This window comes from Chiloscyllium punctatum, chromosome 1, assembly GCF_047496795.1.
Source record: "Chiloscyllium punctatum isolate Juve2018m chromosome 1, sChiPun1.3, whole genome shotgun sequence".
NCBI lineage: Eukaryota > Metazoa > Chordata > Chondrichthyes > Orectolobiformes > Hemiscylliidae > Chiloscyllium > Chiloscyllium punctatum.
The window spans coordinates 148,471,158-148,489,968 of NC_092739.1; the positions used below are offsets into that span (position 1 = coordinate 148,471,158).

At 38.5% G+C, this 18,811-nt stretch overlaps 1 protein-coding gene across 3 annotated transcripts in view; it reads left to right on the forward strand.

Moving 5' to 3' along the window:
* The window catches only part of ctnna2 (catenin (cadherin-associated protein), alpha 2), a 1,236,619-nt gene that overhangs the window by 246,622 nt on the left and 971,186 nt on the right, over positions 1–18,811 (forward strand). For all 3 annotated transcript variants that reach the window (XM_072576926.1, XM_072576917.1, XM_072576908.1), the window contains one exon: positions 8,306–8,509. In XM_072576926.1, the coding sequence (XP_072433027.1) occupies positions 8,306–8,509 (204 nt within the window). The remainder of the gene's footprint in view (positions 1–8,305; positions 8,510–18,811) is intronic.

Here is an 18,811-nt window from a genome sequence, read left to right on the forward strand (position 1 = left end):
GGTATTCCACAAATATCCACTCCCTTCACTACTGACAGACTACAGTGTCAGGAGAAAGTGAGGACTGCAGATGTTGGAGACCAGAGTCGAAACGTGTGGCGCTGGAAGAGTACAGCAGGTCCAGCAGTATTCGAGGAGCAGGACAATCTATGTTTCGGTCGTAAGCCTGATGATGGGCTTATGCCTGAAACGTTGCTTCTCCTGCTCCTCAAATGTAGCAGTGGTGAGCACCTTCTGCAAGATGCGCTGTTGAAATTCACCAAAGCTCTTTACACAGTACCTTCCAAAGCCACAACCATTACTGTCTAGAAAGACAAAACACCATCACCTGCTTGTTCTCCTTCAAGACATAGATCATCATGACTTGGAAATATATCAAATATATAAAGTATTCCTTCTGTGTTGTTCAGTCAAAATCCTGGAAGTTCTTCCCTCGCAGCATTGTGGCATTATTGTGGGGTCTGCAAAAGTAGTAAACTTGCCAACTTGTAAGGTCATTTAAACGGATGCTAATGGAATAATATAGGTTAGATGGGCTTCAGATTGGTTTCACAGGTCAGCACAACATCAAGGACCGAAGGGCCTGTTCTGTGTTCTATTTGCACAAAATAGACTACAGTGGTCAAGAATAAATGAATGATTTTATTGTCACATATATCTTAAAGATATAGTGAAAGTGTTTTGTCATCACAATCTAGTGCCATTTTGAACAACAAAAGAGAATAAAAAGAAATTACTGATCTGCTCAAATTAGGTCTCACGCGTGGTTCCAAGACTTGTGCAAGTTCTTTTGAAGGAGTACTGCTCTGGGACCAGTAACAATGATGCCGATGCTCAGGAGACCTTGGCTCTGCTGCCGTCTGACATCACCAGGAGTCCTTGCTCTGGGCACCACTGCTCCCAATATTTCAGGCTCCAGGCACTGCCACTGCTGCTAGAAGTCCTGATCCACATCGCCGACTCCACAGACACTGCACTGCCAACAATGTTTTCTGCCTCAGATAAATTTGATTTGATTTATTGAAGTCACGTGTACCTAAATACAGTGAAAAATGTTGTTTTGTGAGCAGTATAGACAATTTGTCAGGTGCTTAGAGCAAGGCATACAGGTTACAACTGCACAGGAGCTGCGCAATGCAAGATCAACATCAGCAAGTTCAACATTAGTTGCGTTAGAGAGTCCATTCAACAGTCTAATAATGGCAGGGAAGAAGCTGTTCTTGAACCTGTTGGTATACGTGTTCAAGCTTCTGTATCTTCTGCCTGGTGGAAGAGAGCATTATTGGGATGGGAGGGGTCTTTGACGTTGGAAGCTTTTCCACAGCAACAAGAATTGTAAAATGAAGTCCATGGGTGGGAGGTTGGCTTCCATGGTGGCTTTCGTGAACACAACCTTTTGTACTTTCTTTCTGGTCAGAGCAGTTGCCATACCAGGCAGTTAAGAAAAGAAAGATGATAGAAAGTACATAAAGAAAAGGATGCCACCAGCCTGGAGCAGATGTGTTCCAATAACCCAGAGCACTACCTACCATGCTGATGCTGCCATCTTGAATCATCTTGAAGGAGGCAAGTCACCACCATGTTCTCAACGGCAGTTAGGATTGGGCAAGAATGGTGGCCTAGCTAGCGATCCCAAATCCATTGATTAATTTTTCTTTTAAAAAGTAAGTAGTGACAAATGTACAACTAATTGAACCACATGGCTGATTAATTTGGTTGATGGATTGCCATTCAGGTTAAAAGTAATTGATACAAGATTCATCATTAACAAAAAAAATGACTTCATTTATTGTAATCAGTCTTATTTTTAACAACTTACAAAAATATTGATTACTAATCATGCAAATTAATCTTTACTCCTTTTTAAAATCCAAATACATATGTGCACATTCATGAGGAAGATAGACAATAACAAAGAGTTTGGTACAAGTTATAGGTGAAAAATATTGCCAAAGTCAAATTCTGTAGACTGGAGTCCAAACACAATGGTGGTAATGCTTTCTTCCATCAGGCAGAAGACACAGAACCTTGAACACATATACCAACAAATTCAAGAACAGCTTCTTCCCTGCCATTGTTAGACTGTTGAATGGACTCTTTAGCTGCAACTAATGTTGAACTTGCTGATGTTGATCTTGCATTGTGCAACTCCTGCGCAGTTGTAACCTGTATGCCTCACTCTAAGCACCTGACAAATTGTCTATACTGCTCGCAAAACAACATTTTTTTACATACTGAGGTACATTTGACTTCTTTAAATCAGGTCAAATTCATCTGACACAAACTGAGTTTGTCTCAGTTGTCTTCATTTTTAACAATGGTGAAGTGACACCATTTGTGGAATAATACTGGATTTTTGATTCAGTAGCTGATTGAACGAACCTGGGTCTTTCCATGTCATGGAATTCTTTCTCTAGAGTCTCCAGGCTTTTTTTAATTTCAGAGAGAGGATGAAACATTTCCTGTCTTTTGGCTTCTGGATATCTGAGTGCACTTTGTCTCAGTCTGTGAAAATTGCAACTGGATTAATCCAAAAACAGTTATTGAACAGGTTTTCAACCTCCAGAAGCAACCCCCATCTGTTTTCTGTATGTTTCAAAAAGTATCCAACTCACTGCTCAAAAAAGTATGCAATCTCGATTGATTGAGGAATCTACCATACAATCCTACTTCAAATTCAAGTTTCAAAACACTTCAGTACTTTAGTTGTATAGCAAGGTACAGCCTCCACACAGACGCTGGGAGAATGTGCAAACTCCATACAGACAGTTGCCCAAGGCTGGAATTGAACTTGGGTCCACGGCATTGTGTGACTGCAGTGCTAACAATTGTACCCCCACCCCCCACTTTGACCTAGATGTTGTAAAGCTTCTTGGGTGTTGGAACTGCACTCATCCAGCTGAGTGGGTAATATTCCATCACACTCCTAACTTATGCCTTATAAATGTTGGACAGCTTTTGGAAGTCAGGAAGTGAGATGCTTCCTGCAGTATTCCTAGCTTCTGATGTACTCCAGTAGTCACTATATTTATGCGGCTAGTCCAGTTCAATTTCTGGTCAATGGTAACCCCTCCAGGCTGTTGGTAGTGAGTATTCATTGATGGTAATGCCATTGGATGTCAAGTGCAATGGTTAGATTTTCTCTTATTGGAAATGATCATGGCCTAGTGTTTGCAGAGCGTGTATGTTACTTGCTATTTTTCAGGTCCACATCTTGCTGAATTTCTAACTGTCGAAGCACCATTCATTCATAGAAATAAACTCTCGTATTTAATACACAAAGCTTGTGTTTATAATTCTGACAGATTAATTTCAACAGGTTAACTCAAATGAAATGTGTGCATACTTACCTTATCCAAAAGAAATTGGTTTCACTGAAATGCCTCCTTCTAGATAATATTAGCTAGCAGGAACTCTGATATTGGATATTTGTCTTCTAACAAAAGTTCAAAACCTTCCCTCCTCATGTAGTAATGTGGTCTTTTTATCTCTGATATGTTCTTTAGTTTAATTGGTCTTTACTTCTGTCCATAATTAGCATTGATAATAGAAACTAGACTGTTCAATCTCCTTGCTTAATCTTCATGTAATTTGTGTAGATTTATTTCTATACTTTGTATTAATCTATGTCTCAATTTATCCCTTGCAACTATTTTATGTTTGCACATTCTAACTTTTGATTTTTAACTTAGTTATCTTTAACATAAAACATTTTATAAATCATACAATATAAACCTGTGAGGAGTTGTTCCTAATAATTAAACTAATGATTATTATTAATATTTAAAACATAATTGAATTGAATTTAAAACTTTAGTGGATTTTCTGGTGTCCTGGCTGGTATCCAATCACTTTTCTATGATTACTAGCAGATAGATCTTTTACCCTTGGTATATAGCGCCTAGACCATAAGACCATAAGACATAGGAGTGGAAGTAAGGCCATTTGGCCCATCGAGTCCACTCCGCCATTCAATCATGGCTGACGGGCATTTCAACTCCACTTACCCGCATTCTCCCCGTAGCCCTTAATTCCTTGTGACATCAAGAATTTATCAATCTCTGCCTTGAAGACATTTAGTATCCTGGCCTCCACTGCACTCTGCAGCAATGAATTCCACAGGCCCACCACTCTCTGGTTGAAGAAATGTCTCCGCATTTCTGTTCTGAATTGACCCCCTCTAATTCTAAGGCTGTGTCCACAGGTCTTAGTCTCCTCGACTAATGGAAACAATTTCCTAGCGTCCACCCTTTCCAAGCCATGTATTATCTTGTAAGTTTCTAACAGATCTCCCCTTAATCTTCTAAACTCCAATGAATACAATCCCAGGATCCTCAGCCGTTCCTTGATTGTTACCCCTACCATTCCAGGGATCATCGTGTGAATCTCCGCTGGACACGCTCCAGTCCCAGTATGTCCTTCCTGAGGTGTGGGGACCAAAACTGGACACAGTACTCCAAATGGGGCCTAACCAGAGCTTTATAAAGTCTCAGTAGCACAATGGTGCTTTTATATTCCAACCCTCTTGAGATAAATGACAACATTGCATTCGCTTTCTTAATCACGGACTCAACCTGCATGTTTACCTTTAGAGAATCCTCGACTAGCACTCCCAGATCCCTTTGTACTTTGGCTTTATGAATTTTCTCACCGTTTAGAAAGTAGTCCATGCTTGTATTCTTTTTGCCAAAGTGCAAGACCTCGCATTTGCTCACATTGAATTCCATCAGCCATTTCCTGGACAACTCTCCCAAACTGTCTAGATCCTTCTGTCGCCTCCCCACTTCCTCAGTTCTACCTGCCTGTCCACCTAACTTCTTATCATCGGCAAACTTCGCTAGAATGCCCCCAATCCCTTCATCCAGATCATTAATATATAACGTGAACAGGTGCGGGACCCTGAACCCTGCGGGACACCATTTGTCACCGGCTGCCATTCCAAAAAAGAACCTTTTATCCCTATTCTCTGCCTTCTGTCAGACAGCCAATCGTCAATCCATACCAGTAGCTTACCTCGAACACCATGGGCCCTCACCTTGCTCAGCAGCCTCTCGTGAAGCACCTTATCAAAGGCCTTTTGGAAGACGAGATAGACCACATCCACTGGGTTTCCCTGGTCTAACCTACTTGTCACCTCTTCAAATAATTCCAACAGGTTTGTCAGGCACGACCTCCCTTTACTAAATCCATGCTGACTTGTTCTAATCCGACTCTGCACTTCCAAGAATTTAGAAACCTCTTCCTTAATATAATATAAAGTAATAACTCAGAAATTGTGTTTTTCAAGATGATTCCCTGTAGCCATTTTAGCTGCTTCAGTAATTTTTAATTCTGAAAATCATTGACTTTCACTTAAAACTGTTGTCTAAGCTTAGTTACATTATTGACAGAAGTAGTTTTGTAAAAATGAAGACATGATAATCTCATTGTCTCTTTGTTCTCAATCCATATGGACACCTTCTTGTAATTTTTCTTCCTATCTCATACTTAAGTGCTCTCTCTTTGGTTAGCTCATCAACAAGTACTTTCATTACTTGTTTCCTGGCTGTTTTTAGTAACGTGCCATGTTTTTATCTGTTTCTGCATCTATTCTTTAGCCTGTTCCAGCTATATCCATTCTCATTTCCATTCACTCTATCCAGCACAGTCACTTAGTAGTAGCAGTTTGCATTGTATACACGATGCGCTACAGAAATTTACCAAAACTCCTTAGACCGCACATTCCAAACCATGATCATGAGCATTTAAGATAAGGAGAGCAGTTACACAGAAACACCTCCACCTAAAAATTTTCCTCCAGGCACTTGACTAGTTCCATCATTTCTTTATTAGAACATAGAACATTACAACGCAGTACAGTTCCTTCGGCCCTCGATGTTGCGCTGACCTGTCATTCCAATCTGAAGCCCATCTAACCTACACTATTCCATGTATGTCCATATGCTTGTCCAATGACGACTTAAATGTACTTAAACTTGGCGAATCTACTACGTTTGCAGGCAAAGCATTCCATACGCTTACTGCTCTCTGAGTAAAGAAACTACCTCTGACATCTGTCCTATATCTATCACTCCTCAATTTAAAGCTATGGCCCCTCGTGCTCACCGTCACCATTCTTGGAAAAAGGCTCTCCCTGTCCACCCTATCTAACCCTCTGATTATCATATATGTCTCTATTAAGTTACTTCTCAACCTTCTTCTCTCTAATGAAAACAGCCTCAAGTCCCTCAGCCTTTTCTCGTAAGACCTTCCTTCCATACCAGGCAACATCCTAGTAAATCTCCTCGCACCTTTCCAAAGCTTTCACATGATTCTTATAATGTGGTGACCAGAACTGTATACAATACTCCAAGTGCAGCCGCACCAGAGATTTGTACAGCTGTAGCATAACCTCATGGTTCCGGAATTCGATCCCTCTGTTAATAAAAGCTAAAACACTATATGCCTTCTTAACAACCCTGTCAATCTGGGTGGCAACTTTCAAGGATCTGTGTACCTGGACACCGAGATCTCTCTGCTCATCTACACTACCAAGAATCTTACTGTTAGCCCAGTACTCTGCATTCCAGTTACTCCGACCAAAGTGAATCACCTTGCACTTGTCCGCATTAAACTCCATTTGCCACCTCTTAGCCCAACTCTGCAGCTTATCTATGTCTCCCTGTAACCTACAACATCCTTCGTCATTATCCACAACTCCGCCGACCTGAGTGTCATCTGCAAATTTACTAACCCACCCTTCTACATCCTCATCCAGGTCGTTTATAAATTGTCATTATTCATTGTCACTTGTTAGATATGTGTTAATTGTCACCATTTATCTGTTGGAACAATCAGCATTGTGTTAGAAATGAAAAAAAATGTTTCCAAAATAAAGTCTGAGGATGGAGGACTTATCCTATCAAGAAAAGCAGAGCAGGATGGATCCAAGGTATTACACAATTTTGAATGAGAAGCAAGCTTTTTAAAACATTAGATCCTGTCGAGACTGTAGGATCAATAGGGGGAGGTTGATTCCTGTTGTGTGGAGACTAGAACAAAGAGTCATGCAGCATGGAAACAGACCTCTCGGCTCAACTCAGCCATTCTGACCAGGTTTCCTAAACTGAACTAGTCCCATTTGCCTGCGTTAGGTCCATATTCCCTCTAAATCTTTTTTATCCATCTACCTGTCCAAATGTCTTTTAAATGTTGTAATTGTGCTCACCTCTACCACTTCCTCTGGCAGCTCGTTCCATTATATACACCACCCTCTGAAAAAGTTACTCCTCAGGACCCTTTTAAATCTTTCTCTTTTCACTTTAAAACTATGCCCTCTAGCTTTGCACTCCCCTTCTCTGGAGAAAAGACCTTAACTATTCACCATATCTCTGACACTCATTTTTAATAACCCTTTAAAAGGTCAACATCACTCTACGCTCCAGCCTATCCAGCCTTTCAGAAAACATAGAATATAGAACAGAGTCGAGAGTGTGGTGCTGGAAAAGCACAGCAGGCCTCGCAGCATCAGAGGAGCAGGAGCATCATTGTTTCGGGCAAAAGCCCTTCATCATGATTCAATTCTCAAGGGCAGCAGATAGTGCAAACACCTTCACCTTCAAATTCACCTCTAAGCTATTCACCACCCTGACTTGAAATATGTTGCAGTTCCTTCACTGTTGCTCGGTCAAAATCCTGGAGTTCCCTCCCTCATTGGGTTGTGGGTCATCCCACAGCAGATGAGATGCAAAGGTTCAAGAAGGTAGCTCATCACTACTTTCTCAAGAACAACGAGTGAGGTGCAATAAATGTTGGCCAGCCAGTGACGCCCACGTCCGACAATGGAATAAAAAGAAATTTTTCTTCAAATATATTCAAGTCTGAGTTCGATTTTTGCGACATTATGGAATCAAAAGATGTTGGGGAGGAACAGGAAAATGAATTGAGACTGCAAACTGCATAGCCATGATCTTATTGAATGTCAGATCAAACTCAAAACTCTGGCTTTGTATGGTTCTAAAAGCTTAAAAACTTGAGAAAGTGATAGTAGGTGATGGAAATTCATCCCCAAATATCTTAGGAAACAGCCTGCCATAGCTTTCTATGTTCCTGAATTCTTTCTTCCCTTTTTCTGTTTCTAAATCCATTTTTCTTAATGTGAAACAAGTTCTGTGGCAGTCTTATCTCTTGACTATATGGTTATTAAGATGAAGTGTGAATGACAAACATGCTGGAGGAAGGGAATCATCTGAAATTATAAGTTGAAGTAAGGCCAGTAATAATACATAATAACTGTTTTTCCTTTTTTGTACATTGTATCTTTCAGAATAAGATAATTTTGGATCCTATGCACTTCAGCGAACAGCGATATAGGCCATCTCTTGAGGAGAGGTTGGAGAGTATTATCAGTGGGGCTGCACTGATGGCCGACTCTTCATGCACACGTGATGATCGACGTGAGAGAATTGTGGCTGAGTGTAATGCTGTACGACAGGCTCTTCAGGATCTTCTAACTGAGTACATGAATAATGTAAGTTATATGAAACCAATTTGCTTTGGGCCTTATAATCCTTTGTGCCTGTATTCGTTACAAATTTGGAGTTAACTTCCACGTAAAATAGCACAAATTGGTTTTCATGATTCAATATTATTGACAGTCATTTATTTGAAACAGAAATTAATATTACAACCAAAAAAATCTATTCCCAGAGTCTTCAAGAAAAATGTGATTAAAGGAGTGATGCAGTTAGTTGTTAAGGATGTGCCTTTTAAAAATAAGGTATTAGAATTTGTTTCTGCTGTGGTATATTGGAAGTGACAAATTTATTAAAATCGATTGCTGCTCCAGGAAGCTATTGTTCATCGTTTTCACTGAATCACCATTTTATGGAACATATCTTGAGTATTTTTCATTAGATAATATCATAAGAAAAATCGATAAGCCAATGTCTGATGCACACAACCATAAGAATGCAATGCAACATAGAAACTGTAATCTAACTGTTTATGTAATAATTCTTAGTGAGCTTACATCTACAATGCATCTATGACATTTTTAATATTGTGATCCAACATTCAATGGTAAACTATATGATCTAGTCATACCCTCTAAGAAAATATGGCCCATCATTTTATTTGATTAATATGTATTCATTTACATTTACTGGTTTTAGTTAACATAGAGACTTATATTGAGTCTTAAATGGAGACTCATGCAAGTAACTACAGATTAATCGATTGGTATGTGCAGTATTCCCATGCTGTAGGGAGCTATTCTACGTTATACAAATTAATTCTCCATTAATACGTGCACAACGTAAAATCATATTTTGTGGTTGTATATATCTACTGAGTTGTAATGCTTGTGTGGAAGATATTAATTGTTCAGTAAGAATGGCTTTTTCAAATGGGATATGATGATGCACTAACTTTATTGGTTTCCTTCAATGTTCTTGGACTAAATAAGTAACACAGCTGCTATCAGTTCTTTATGACTGAGTCAGATGTATTCATACAAAGAAAAATGAATTAGAATATATTTCTGGCCATGCTATATCTACTCTTGTTCTGCTAAACCCATTTTCACATAAGTGGCATTCTGTATAAATTAAAACAACCTGACTTTGGCAGAGTTTTTGCATACGGTAAAACAAAACCATGAAAGTCTTCAAAATACGTCTACAGGTCCTTCTTTCTTTTGCTATCTTGTAGATCTGTTGTGGTTTACTATTACTCAGATGACCTACCACTATAATTTTCAATTATTTAGCCTATTTAGCTGGTTTGCCAGTAGAAACTAAACAAGATATATTTATTTCATTTTTGCACCTAGATGCAATCAGGGTCATTATATTCTGCCATGTTTTATTTGCTGTGCATGTTTCAGTGTCCCAATGGAATATTGAAGATACTGTTTCCTGATTGAGTTTATATAAAGCTATAAGTAAAATATTCATATTTCTATTAGGCAAGGGATATGGAGAAGAAAATATATCTTTAAAAAAAGAGTTACCATCCAGATCAGCAGTGATATGACTGAATTGAGGAAGAAGCTGGAAGGCCTGAATAACCTTGTGTTGTTCTTGTGTTCCTGTACAACTTGCTGCTTAAGTAGTACTTGCAGCAGGGAAATGGGCTTTCATACAGACCCAATCAATATCTTAAGCAATACAGGACGTGATCCATGTTCAACTGATACATGAATGGTGCTAACAGCTAAAACCATTGGCAGATCATTTTCTGGAAAGTGGCAATGAATTTAATTGGTTTGCTGTTTGTAAGTTGTCCAGCAAATGTTGTTGAGAAGATGAAATGCCAAAACTTTCATGAAGATTACTGCTATAGGCTTGTGAAAATGGTACCTTTCATTCAACTGCCTAGTGAGTTTCAAGAAATTGCTGCCTTTGAATAGGTAATATGAAATGAATTTGTAGTATACTTATAGGGCTTATACTTAACTGCGTTGAACCCTTTAATTGTATTACTCCTCTTGCATTCCACTTTTTCTCTTTCTGGGACAGAATGATTAATTGAACTGGAGAATCCAATTCCTCAGGGAATGTTGAGATATCAGCCTAGATTTTATTACTGCATTATGTTGACACTACCATGAGCTTCCAAAGTTAAAATAGCAATAGGCAATCATGTCTGTTTAAATACACATTCATTATAACTTCATTTTTCATTTACAGCTATCCATCTTTGTAAAAATAATTGTTTTATGAAAAAAAATACTACTAGCCTTTATGTACAAGCTGTTTTGCTACTATGCTATTATGTACTGTTATTGTTTTTGAGGCCTTTCAGCGTATGTTGTCCTGAATAGTTTCCAAAATTTGAAAATTTCTTTCAAAATATTTATAAACCACCCAACCTCATCTTTAATGTGGGAAGACTTATAAAGACTAGCATCCTTTAATCAGTTTTTTTAACTGAGGGTGAAATTTAGTACAATCATGGCTGATCTCATCTCGGCTTCCCCTTCACTGCCTACTCCCCATAATGCTTCAACCCTTAATTAATTACAACATGCTCCTCATGCATTCTCACTTGTACCTTGTTCAATTGTAGCAACACTTCATTTATATTCTGTTCCTTTAACAATATCAACATTCCATTTGCCTTCCTTTGACCTGCTTTAACTGTACGCAAGTTTTTTGCACTTCATACTCAAAATGGACTGAAGAGAGCTCAGTTTTAAATGAATTGGAGGAAGGTATAGGGGAGATGTCAGAGGTTGTTTCTTTACGCAGAGTTGTGGGTACATTGAATGCACTGCCAGTGGCGGTCATTGAGTCATAGACATTAGGGACATTTAAGTGACTGCTGGACAAGCACATGGATGGCAGTAAATTGAGGGTTGTGTAGGTTAGGTTGATCTTAGATGAAGATAAATGCTCTGCAAAAGGGCCTGCACTGTGGGCTGAAGGGCCTGCACTGTGCTACTGTGCTGTACTGTTTTATGCTCTATACACAAGTGCACCCAGATCCCGCTTCATCAAGGGTTATGGTGGTTGACAGGAATGTGGAATTCAAAACACAGGCAGATCAGCAATGGTCGTACTGAATTGCCGAGCAGGCTTGAGGAGTTGAACAATCTCCTTCTACTCCTAATCCATATATTTATGCTGCTTTCACCGTGCCATCGACATTTGTTAAAGCTGTTAATTTCCTTCACCAATTCTTTGTTTCTTCACTTCTTTCGCCTCCCTTAAAATGCTACTCAAGACCTACTTTAACATAAGAGTTTTTTTTGCTATTGTTCATTCAAGTACCTATTTATTGCAGCGATTGACTTTCTATCTTAATAACTGATTATGCTAATAGTGAAGTAATCAGTTTTGATTTCATACTGGTTCATTGTTACAGTCATTTTTATTTATAGCATTGCTATTGTTCTGAAATATGACAATATTTTTCCAGGTCAAGTCATTGCTTCTTTTCTGAACAAGTCGTCTGTATTTCTTTTATGCACTGTTTCCTTTGATTGCTCTGGCTCATTGCTATAACTGGGATTTTGCTATGTAGAAATTGTTTGCATTTTATCTACAAGTTAACAATGGCTGTTTTAAATAATGCTTTAGGAGAACCTGATGTTGTAAAAGCTTTTGTAAATACAAGTTACAATCAGTTATCTCCAAGCTGCTCACTCAATCTTAGTACTTGATTGGATGACAATATTTGATAAATCCATGAAGATTATGCTTCTCAGCGAAGAAAATGAAACTTGAAATTGCATGGAGTTTGGTGATTATATTACTGCAATCTGCTCTCTGTAGTTGAGCAGCTTTTTTGAAAATTTCTTTACACTTTAAATGCAGTGAAAGTCTCTGATGCTGAACTAATCAAACATATAATCGGATAGATTTTCCAAATATTTCCAAGATGAGCACTTGACGTAAGAAATTGAGGAATGTTACTGTACTGTATTGATATTGCTGGATGTTTGCTTTGAATTTCACAACTCATAAAATGCCTCATGATTTTACACTATTATGTCCACAAAATAATTTCAATACAGTTACTCAAAAGAAAAATTCGGGAGATTCATAAAGTGTTAACTATTCTTTAGGTTACATATTTCTGCCCCAATCAACGTCTGCTTTTGAGGCCAGTGCAGAGTAGGAAAATACTAATTTAATGATGCTACAGGGTAAAGTTTGTTTTCAAACCTCCTTTTACTGCTGTGTCTTTTTCCATTCTCCATAGATTTTTTTAAAAGTGACCATCAGGCAAAAGTATTTCAGTCAAACATTGATATCTGAACCACAGTCAAGTATGGCAAAATTTTAGAAGAAAGAAAGCTAAGTTCTAATTACTGGGTCATGTGCAACAAAAGTTACAACTTTAAGCATAGTCACCCAGTTTAATGCATTTGATCCCATTGATAGATGACCATATGAATAGTGAGCTTGAAACTCTGTGGATAGAAAACCGTGTGGACCAACTATTCTGCAAATATTCAAGCTTTAACTTAATTTTTGAAATAAAACATTACCTGTTAAAAAGGATGTTGCTTACAAAATTTGTTTCTCGGTTTCATTAAGTTGAAAAAAATATGCTGTTTGATTTTAGACTCATATATTGAAATTGTTCTGGGTTAATCAATGTGGTGATATGCCATAAATGGATTTCAAATGATAACATGGTGTCCATATCTGTTCTAAACATTATGATTAGTGATAGGTGACACCTGACTGACTCTTGGAGAAGCACTGAATCATCAGATTGCATTGATTTAGTTAGGTGAGCTCACAGTCCAATTTATCAAATGATTTGTATGTTATTCATCACTGACCTGTGGAAGAAATGCTTAGGAAGCAGTCTCCATTAAAGCTGTAAATGTTTCAAATGGCTTTGTAATATAAATGTCTTTGGTTATGTATATTGAATCAGTGTGTGGTCTAATTTGGTAAAATGTTACTATTTATGACATTGTATGAAACTGCAATCAAAGAAAACCACTACTGTGACTGCAATCTTTAAAGATTTTGAACATAAGCAAGGTGATAATTTACAACATCTGTTTTCCATGAAGATATTTCATGCAGAAGTTAAAGCACGGTGCTGTGCTGATTTTGGAGGTTTACTTAATTTATTTCATTCCTATTAGTGCATTATGAGGAGTTTTGGTGACAGGGAGAGCATCTTGTCATATTCTAAGTCAAAGATGATCTGGTCCAGAGTTTTTTGAACATTGCAATGAGTGTATTTGTCATAAGTGGATGTATATACAGTCTTTTTTGGGAATTTGGAAATTTAGGTTTTAACAAAACCATTTGAACACAGGAACACAAAATGCACCAGGAATAAATGGATAAATTATTCTATATTTAATATTTCATTAAAATGTTAATGTGTGTCTTTGTTGACTTTGACGGAGGTGCCAGTGTTGGGCTCCTGATGAAGGAGTGGTGCTCTGAAAGCTAGTGCTTCCATATAAACCTGTTGGACTATAACCTGGTGTGTTATTTTTAACTTTGTTGGCTTTATACTTGTTGAATATTGTAAAATGAGCTGAATAGTCTTATAATTTGGCATTTCTTTAAATAAAACCTTTGTCAAATTAGGATTTCATTGATCAATTGAACTCTAAAAGAGGAGAGGATTAGAAGCAGGAATGCTTGAAACAGAGTAAGAATGTTGCATTGATACATACCATTCCACATCTTATTGTAAACAAACACAACTGCCATATGAGTTTGACAAAGTACATTACAAAATATGAAGCGATAAGAGAAGAGTCCATTGTATTGGAGTTACTATATTAGCTCATGGATAGAAAAGTGGTTCATGGGCGGACAACAGCAATGTGCTTCAAAGGGAATATGCTGGGATGATATATATTAAAGACTTGGAAGAAGGAAGTGAATACACTGTAGCCAAATTGGAAGATGACACAAAAATAGATGGAAAGGCAAGTTGTGAAAAGGATACATTAATAATATAAGTAAGTGGGCAAAAAGTTGGCAAATGGAGTATAATGTGGGAATATATGAAGTTCTCCCATTCTGGAAGGGAGAACAAAAATGGCATTATTTAAATAAAGAAAACCTGCAGAAAGCTGCAACATCAAGGGATTTGGGGTAGTTGCACATAAAACACAGAAGCCTAGCAGCAAGTAATTAGCTAGGTTAGTGGATTGGTGGCCCTTATTTCAAAAGGGTTAGAATAGAAGGAAAGAGAAGTCTTACTGTAACTGTACAAAATGCTGTTCAGACCATATCTGGAGTGCAGCAGAAGGCCTAGATGGATCACCCAGTTATGACTTCTGGGTGAAGATTGCTGCAAATGCTTCAGCCTTATCTTTTGCACTAATGTGTTTCTTTTCATTGGGGATAGGGATATTTGTGGAGTTGTTTAATTGGAGAGGTCTTGGCAAAGTGGTATTATTGCTATACTGTGAATCCAGGCACCCAGAGAATGTTCTGGGTTTGAATCTCACCATGGCAATTAAGTTCAATAACATTTGAGTTCAATAAAAGTGTACCAAGTTAAAAACCACAACACACCAGGTTATAGTTCAACAGGTTTAGTTGAAGCACTAGCTTTCAGAGCGCTGCTCCTTCATCAGGTCGTTGTCCTCTAGCCAAGTTTGTGGATGATGCAAAACTAGGTAGAAAGACAAATGATGAGGATGACACACAGATTTTGCAGAGGAATATAGACAGATTAAGCTTGTGAGCAAAAACTTGGTAGGTGGAAATTAATGTGGGGAAATGTGAGATTATGCACTTTGGCAGGGACATTGGATGAGCTGAATATTATTTAAATGGAAAAGACAGCAGAAAGCTACAGCCCAGAGAGATTTGGGAGCCCTCATTTAAGAATTGTTAAAAAAAAGTTAGCATTCAAGTGCAGCAGGTAAATGTAGAAAGATAGAAGATAGGAAAATGAGTTAGCCATATAACATTCGAGTCTACTTTGCCATTCAATATCAGCATGGCTGATCATTGAGGTCAATTCCCTGATGCCATATTCCACAATGATCATCTTGGCCTCAAGAGCTATGTCTAGCTCCTTTTTAAAAAAACACAATGTTTTGCCCTGAACCACTTTGTGTGATAATGTATTCCATAGGCTCACCATTCTCTGGGTGAAAAGGTTTTTCCTCATCTCAGTCCTAAACATTTACCACTTATCCTTAAACTATGATTCCTGGTTCTGGGCTCCTCCACCAAATCTTTGCAGCACTGCACTAAAGCAGAACTTCCTTCGTCAAATAAGGGGATCAAAACTGCAAACAATTTTCTGCACCAATGCCCTGTATATTTGCAGCAAGTGATCCTTGTTCCTGTACTCAAATCCTCTTGCTACTGTGATAAGGAAGGCAAATGAAATTTTTGCACTTACAGTCATAGAGATGTACAGCATGGAAACAGACCCTTCGGTCCAACCTGTCCACACCGACCAGATATCCCAACCCAATCTAGTCTCACCTGCCCATATCCCTCCAAACCCTTCCTATTCATATACTCATCCAAATGCCTCTTAAATGTTGCAATTGTACCAGCCTCCACCACATCCTCTGGCAGCTCATTCCATACACGTACCACCCTCTGCGTGAAAAAGTTGCACCTTAGGTCTCTATTATATCTTTTCCCTCTCACCCTAAACCTATGCCCTCTAGTTCTGGACTCCCAATCCCAGGGAAAAGACACTGTCTATTTATCCTATCCATGCCCCTCTTAATTTTGTAAATCTCAGCCTCCAACACTCCAGGGAAAACAGTCCCAGCCTGTTCAGCCTCTCCCTATAACTCAAATCCTCCAACCCTGGCAACATCCTTGTAAATCTTTTCTGAACCCTTTCAAGTTTCACAACATCTTTCTGATAGGAAGGAGACGAGAATTGCATGCAATATTCCAACAGTGGCCTAACCAATGTCCTGTACAGCCACAACATGACCTCCCAACTCCTGTACTCAGTACTCTGACCAATAAAGGAAAGCATACCAAACGCCTTCTTCACTATCCTATCTACCTGCGACTCCACTTTGACATGATCAGTACAGTGCTTCTCCCAGGACCAGGCTATCCCTTGCACTTCGGGTGTGCTGATGCCTGCGATGTCCCCAAATGCGGGGTACTCGACTGCAAAGTTTGTGACACTTGTTTTGAAAGGAAAGGAGTATGAAAGTAGGGAGATGTTGCTAAAATTGGTCAAGGGACTAGTTAGACCACAGTTGGAATTGTTATGAAAATGGGTGTACGGTACCTTTAAGAAAGTTAAAGCTGGCAAAACTACCTGACAGCACCAAGTGTTCTGAACGAGGTATAATGTAACCTTTTGGTCCAGCAGCTAGTGTAGCTGGTTGCCTGGAGCCAAAAGCAAATTTGAATAATGCAAATCAGTTTAAATTATACTCCAAAGAAAAATCAAACTCCAGTCAAGTTTCAATTGAGTATATTGACAATGTGAAAAGCCAATGGCACAATCCAATGCTTTGGTGGTATAACACTGGGAAAAATTGAACAGCTGAGAGAGAACTGCCAAACGACCAACAGATGTAGGCTGCTAGTCAGTACTCTGAGAGGTATCTGTCGAGATATAGAGTTTGCACAGATAAAAAACATCAACATTGACCTGGAGAGCAAATCTGCAGAGGAAGATATAAAGAGAAGATTTGACCACTAGCTGATTTTGAAATTTGAATTTTTCAGTAAATCTTAATCAGGGGTTTTACGGATGAGTATCATAGAAGAGAAAGTAAAAAATAGGTTCAAGGAAGGAGTTGTAAATAGTTGTTAGTTAATTATTCTCTGTTACACTTTAAGAAATAAAGCTGTTAATTTTTACTTTAAATAGTTCTTGGCCTCTTGAATATTCAGAGTACTGCATGGGATAAATCTTTTCTATGTTGCTGGTTTCAGTTAACCAAGAGGGTTTACCCCGTGACGTGACAGAATACTGTGAACTGTTTTGGGCCCCTTACATTAAGAAAGTTTCATCGGAGGCAGTCAAGCAAAGATGCACTAAACTAAATCCAGCCGTGGAGGGACCGTCTTATGAGGACAAGTTGAGTACATTGGGTCAGTATTTGTTACGATGTAGAAGAATGGGATGCAACCTTATTGATTTGACAGGGTTGTGATAATGCTGTTCCTTTAACAAGGTTACTTTGCCCTTGGTTTTTTTTAAGAGGGCTTGTAAAGACAGAGGTTCCGATGTATCTGGAAATATCTACTTGAAAAGGCTTTTGTGGTTTTCTTTGTAAAAACACTTGTACAATGAAAGAGGAGTGGCCAGTTCTCTCAGCTCAGGTTTTAGGAAGCAGTCTGTTTGAAGTTTCTCAGCATGTTTTTAGCTGGGATCTCAGAGAATCTGCTGGACGTAAAGAAACAGCTCCGTGCTGATTCTCTCTCTCTCTTTCTGACATCTCTCCTGTCAGAACCTGTGTTGGTTTTACCTTTCTTGCCAAGGGGGTGTTTATGCAGATATTTGGGACAGCATTATTAGGTTGTGATAGAGTTGAATGGATTTTCAGATAGGTGAAGTCATTCTAACTTCGGTTCTCTTTTATTTGTGTTTCATTCAGTAGTCTGTAAATAAATTCTCTTTTGTTTAAAACTGAGTGGTTGTGCCAGCTGCATCACTCCTGGAATATCCACTTAACACCTGCTTAAAGCAGCTAGAAAAGTTAGGGTCTGGGCTATCTTTTAGAAATGTTTTGAGTGAATCTGGCCGATCCATAACACACTAAGGGTTCTTTGAGGGATTTATTCCATAGTTCCAATTTGGGATGAGGATTGCTGGACTCAAAGGCAGCGAATGGTAGGTGTTTGTGTCTTTTGTTTTGGGTGTTGAATTTGGTTTGTTTAAACTGTGCTTAGTGTGGTAATGGCTCTTTCAGTCACTGAGAGTTTTCTAGAGGTGAAAGAAGTGACTTTGGGTTTTGCAAAAGGTGAACAAGGCAAAGTTGCTGGAATTGTCAGTCAAGCTGGAGTTGGTGTTACCTTCATCTGTAAGAAAAGGAGAGACAGTTACATCAGTAGTTTATCATTTACATTTGTTGGAAACACCATCAGAATCTTTAGAAATGGCTAAAATTTTATTGAAAATGAAGCAGCTTGAGTTAGAGGCAAAAGAAAAAGGGAAAAAAGAATGAAACTGTTTAAAGTATGATATAAAGCAGAGGAAAGAGAAAAAAGAACAAAAGGCCCTAGCAGAACAAAAAGAAAAAGAGAGTTTGAACTTCAGAAATTGGCACTTAGACAGGAACATTGATTTAAAAGGATGGAGGTGAAGGCAGAAGGTAAGCTTAGTGAGGAAAAGTGAGTATAAGCTAACCCATGGCAGTCAAAGGCCTTGTGAGGATCTGTTTAAATATATG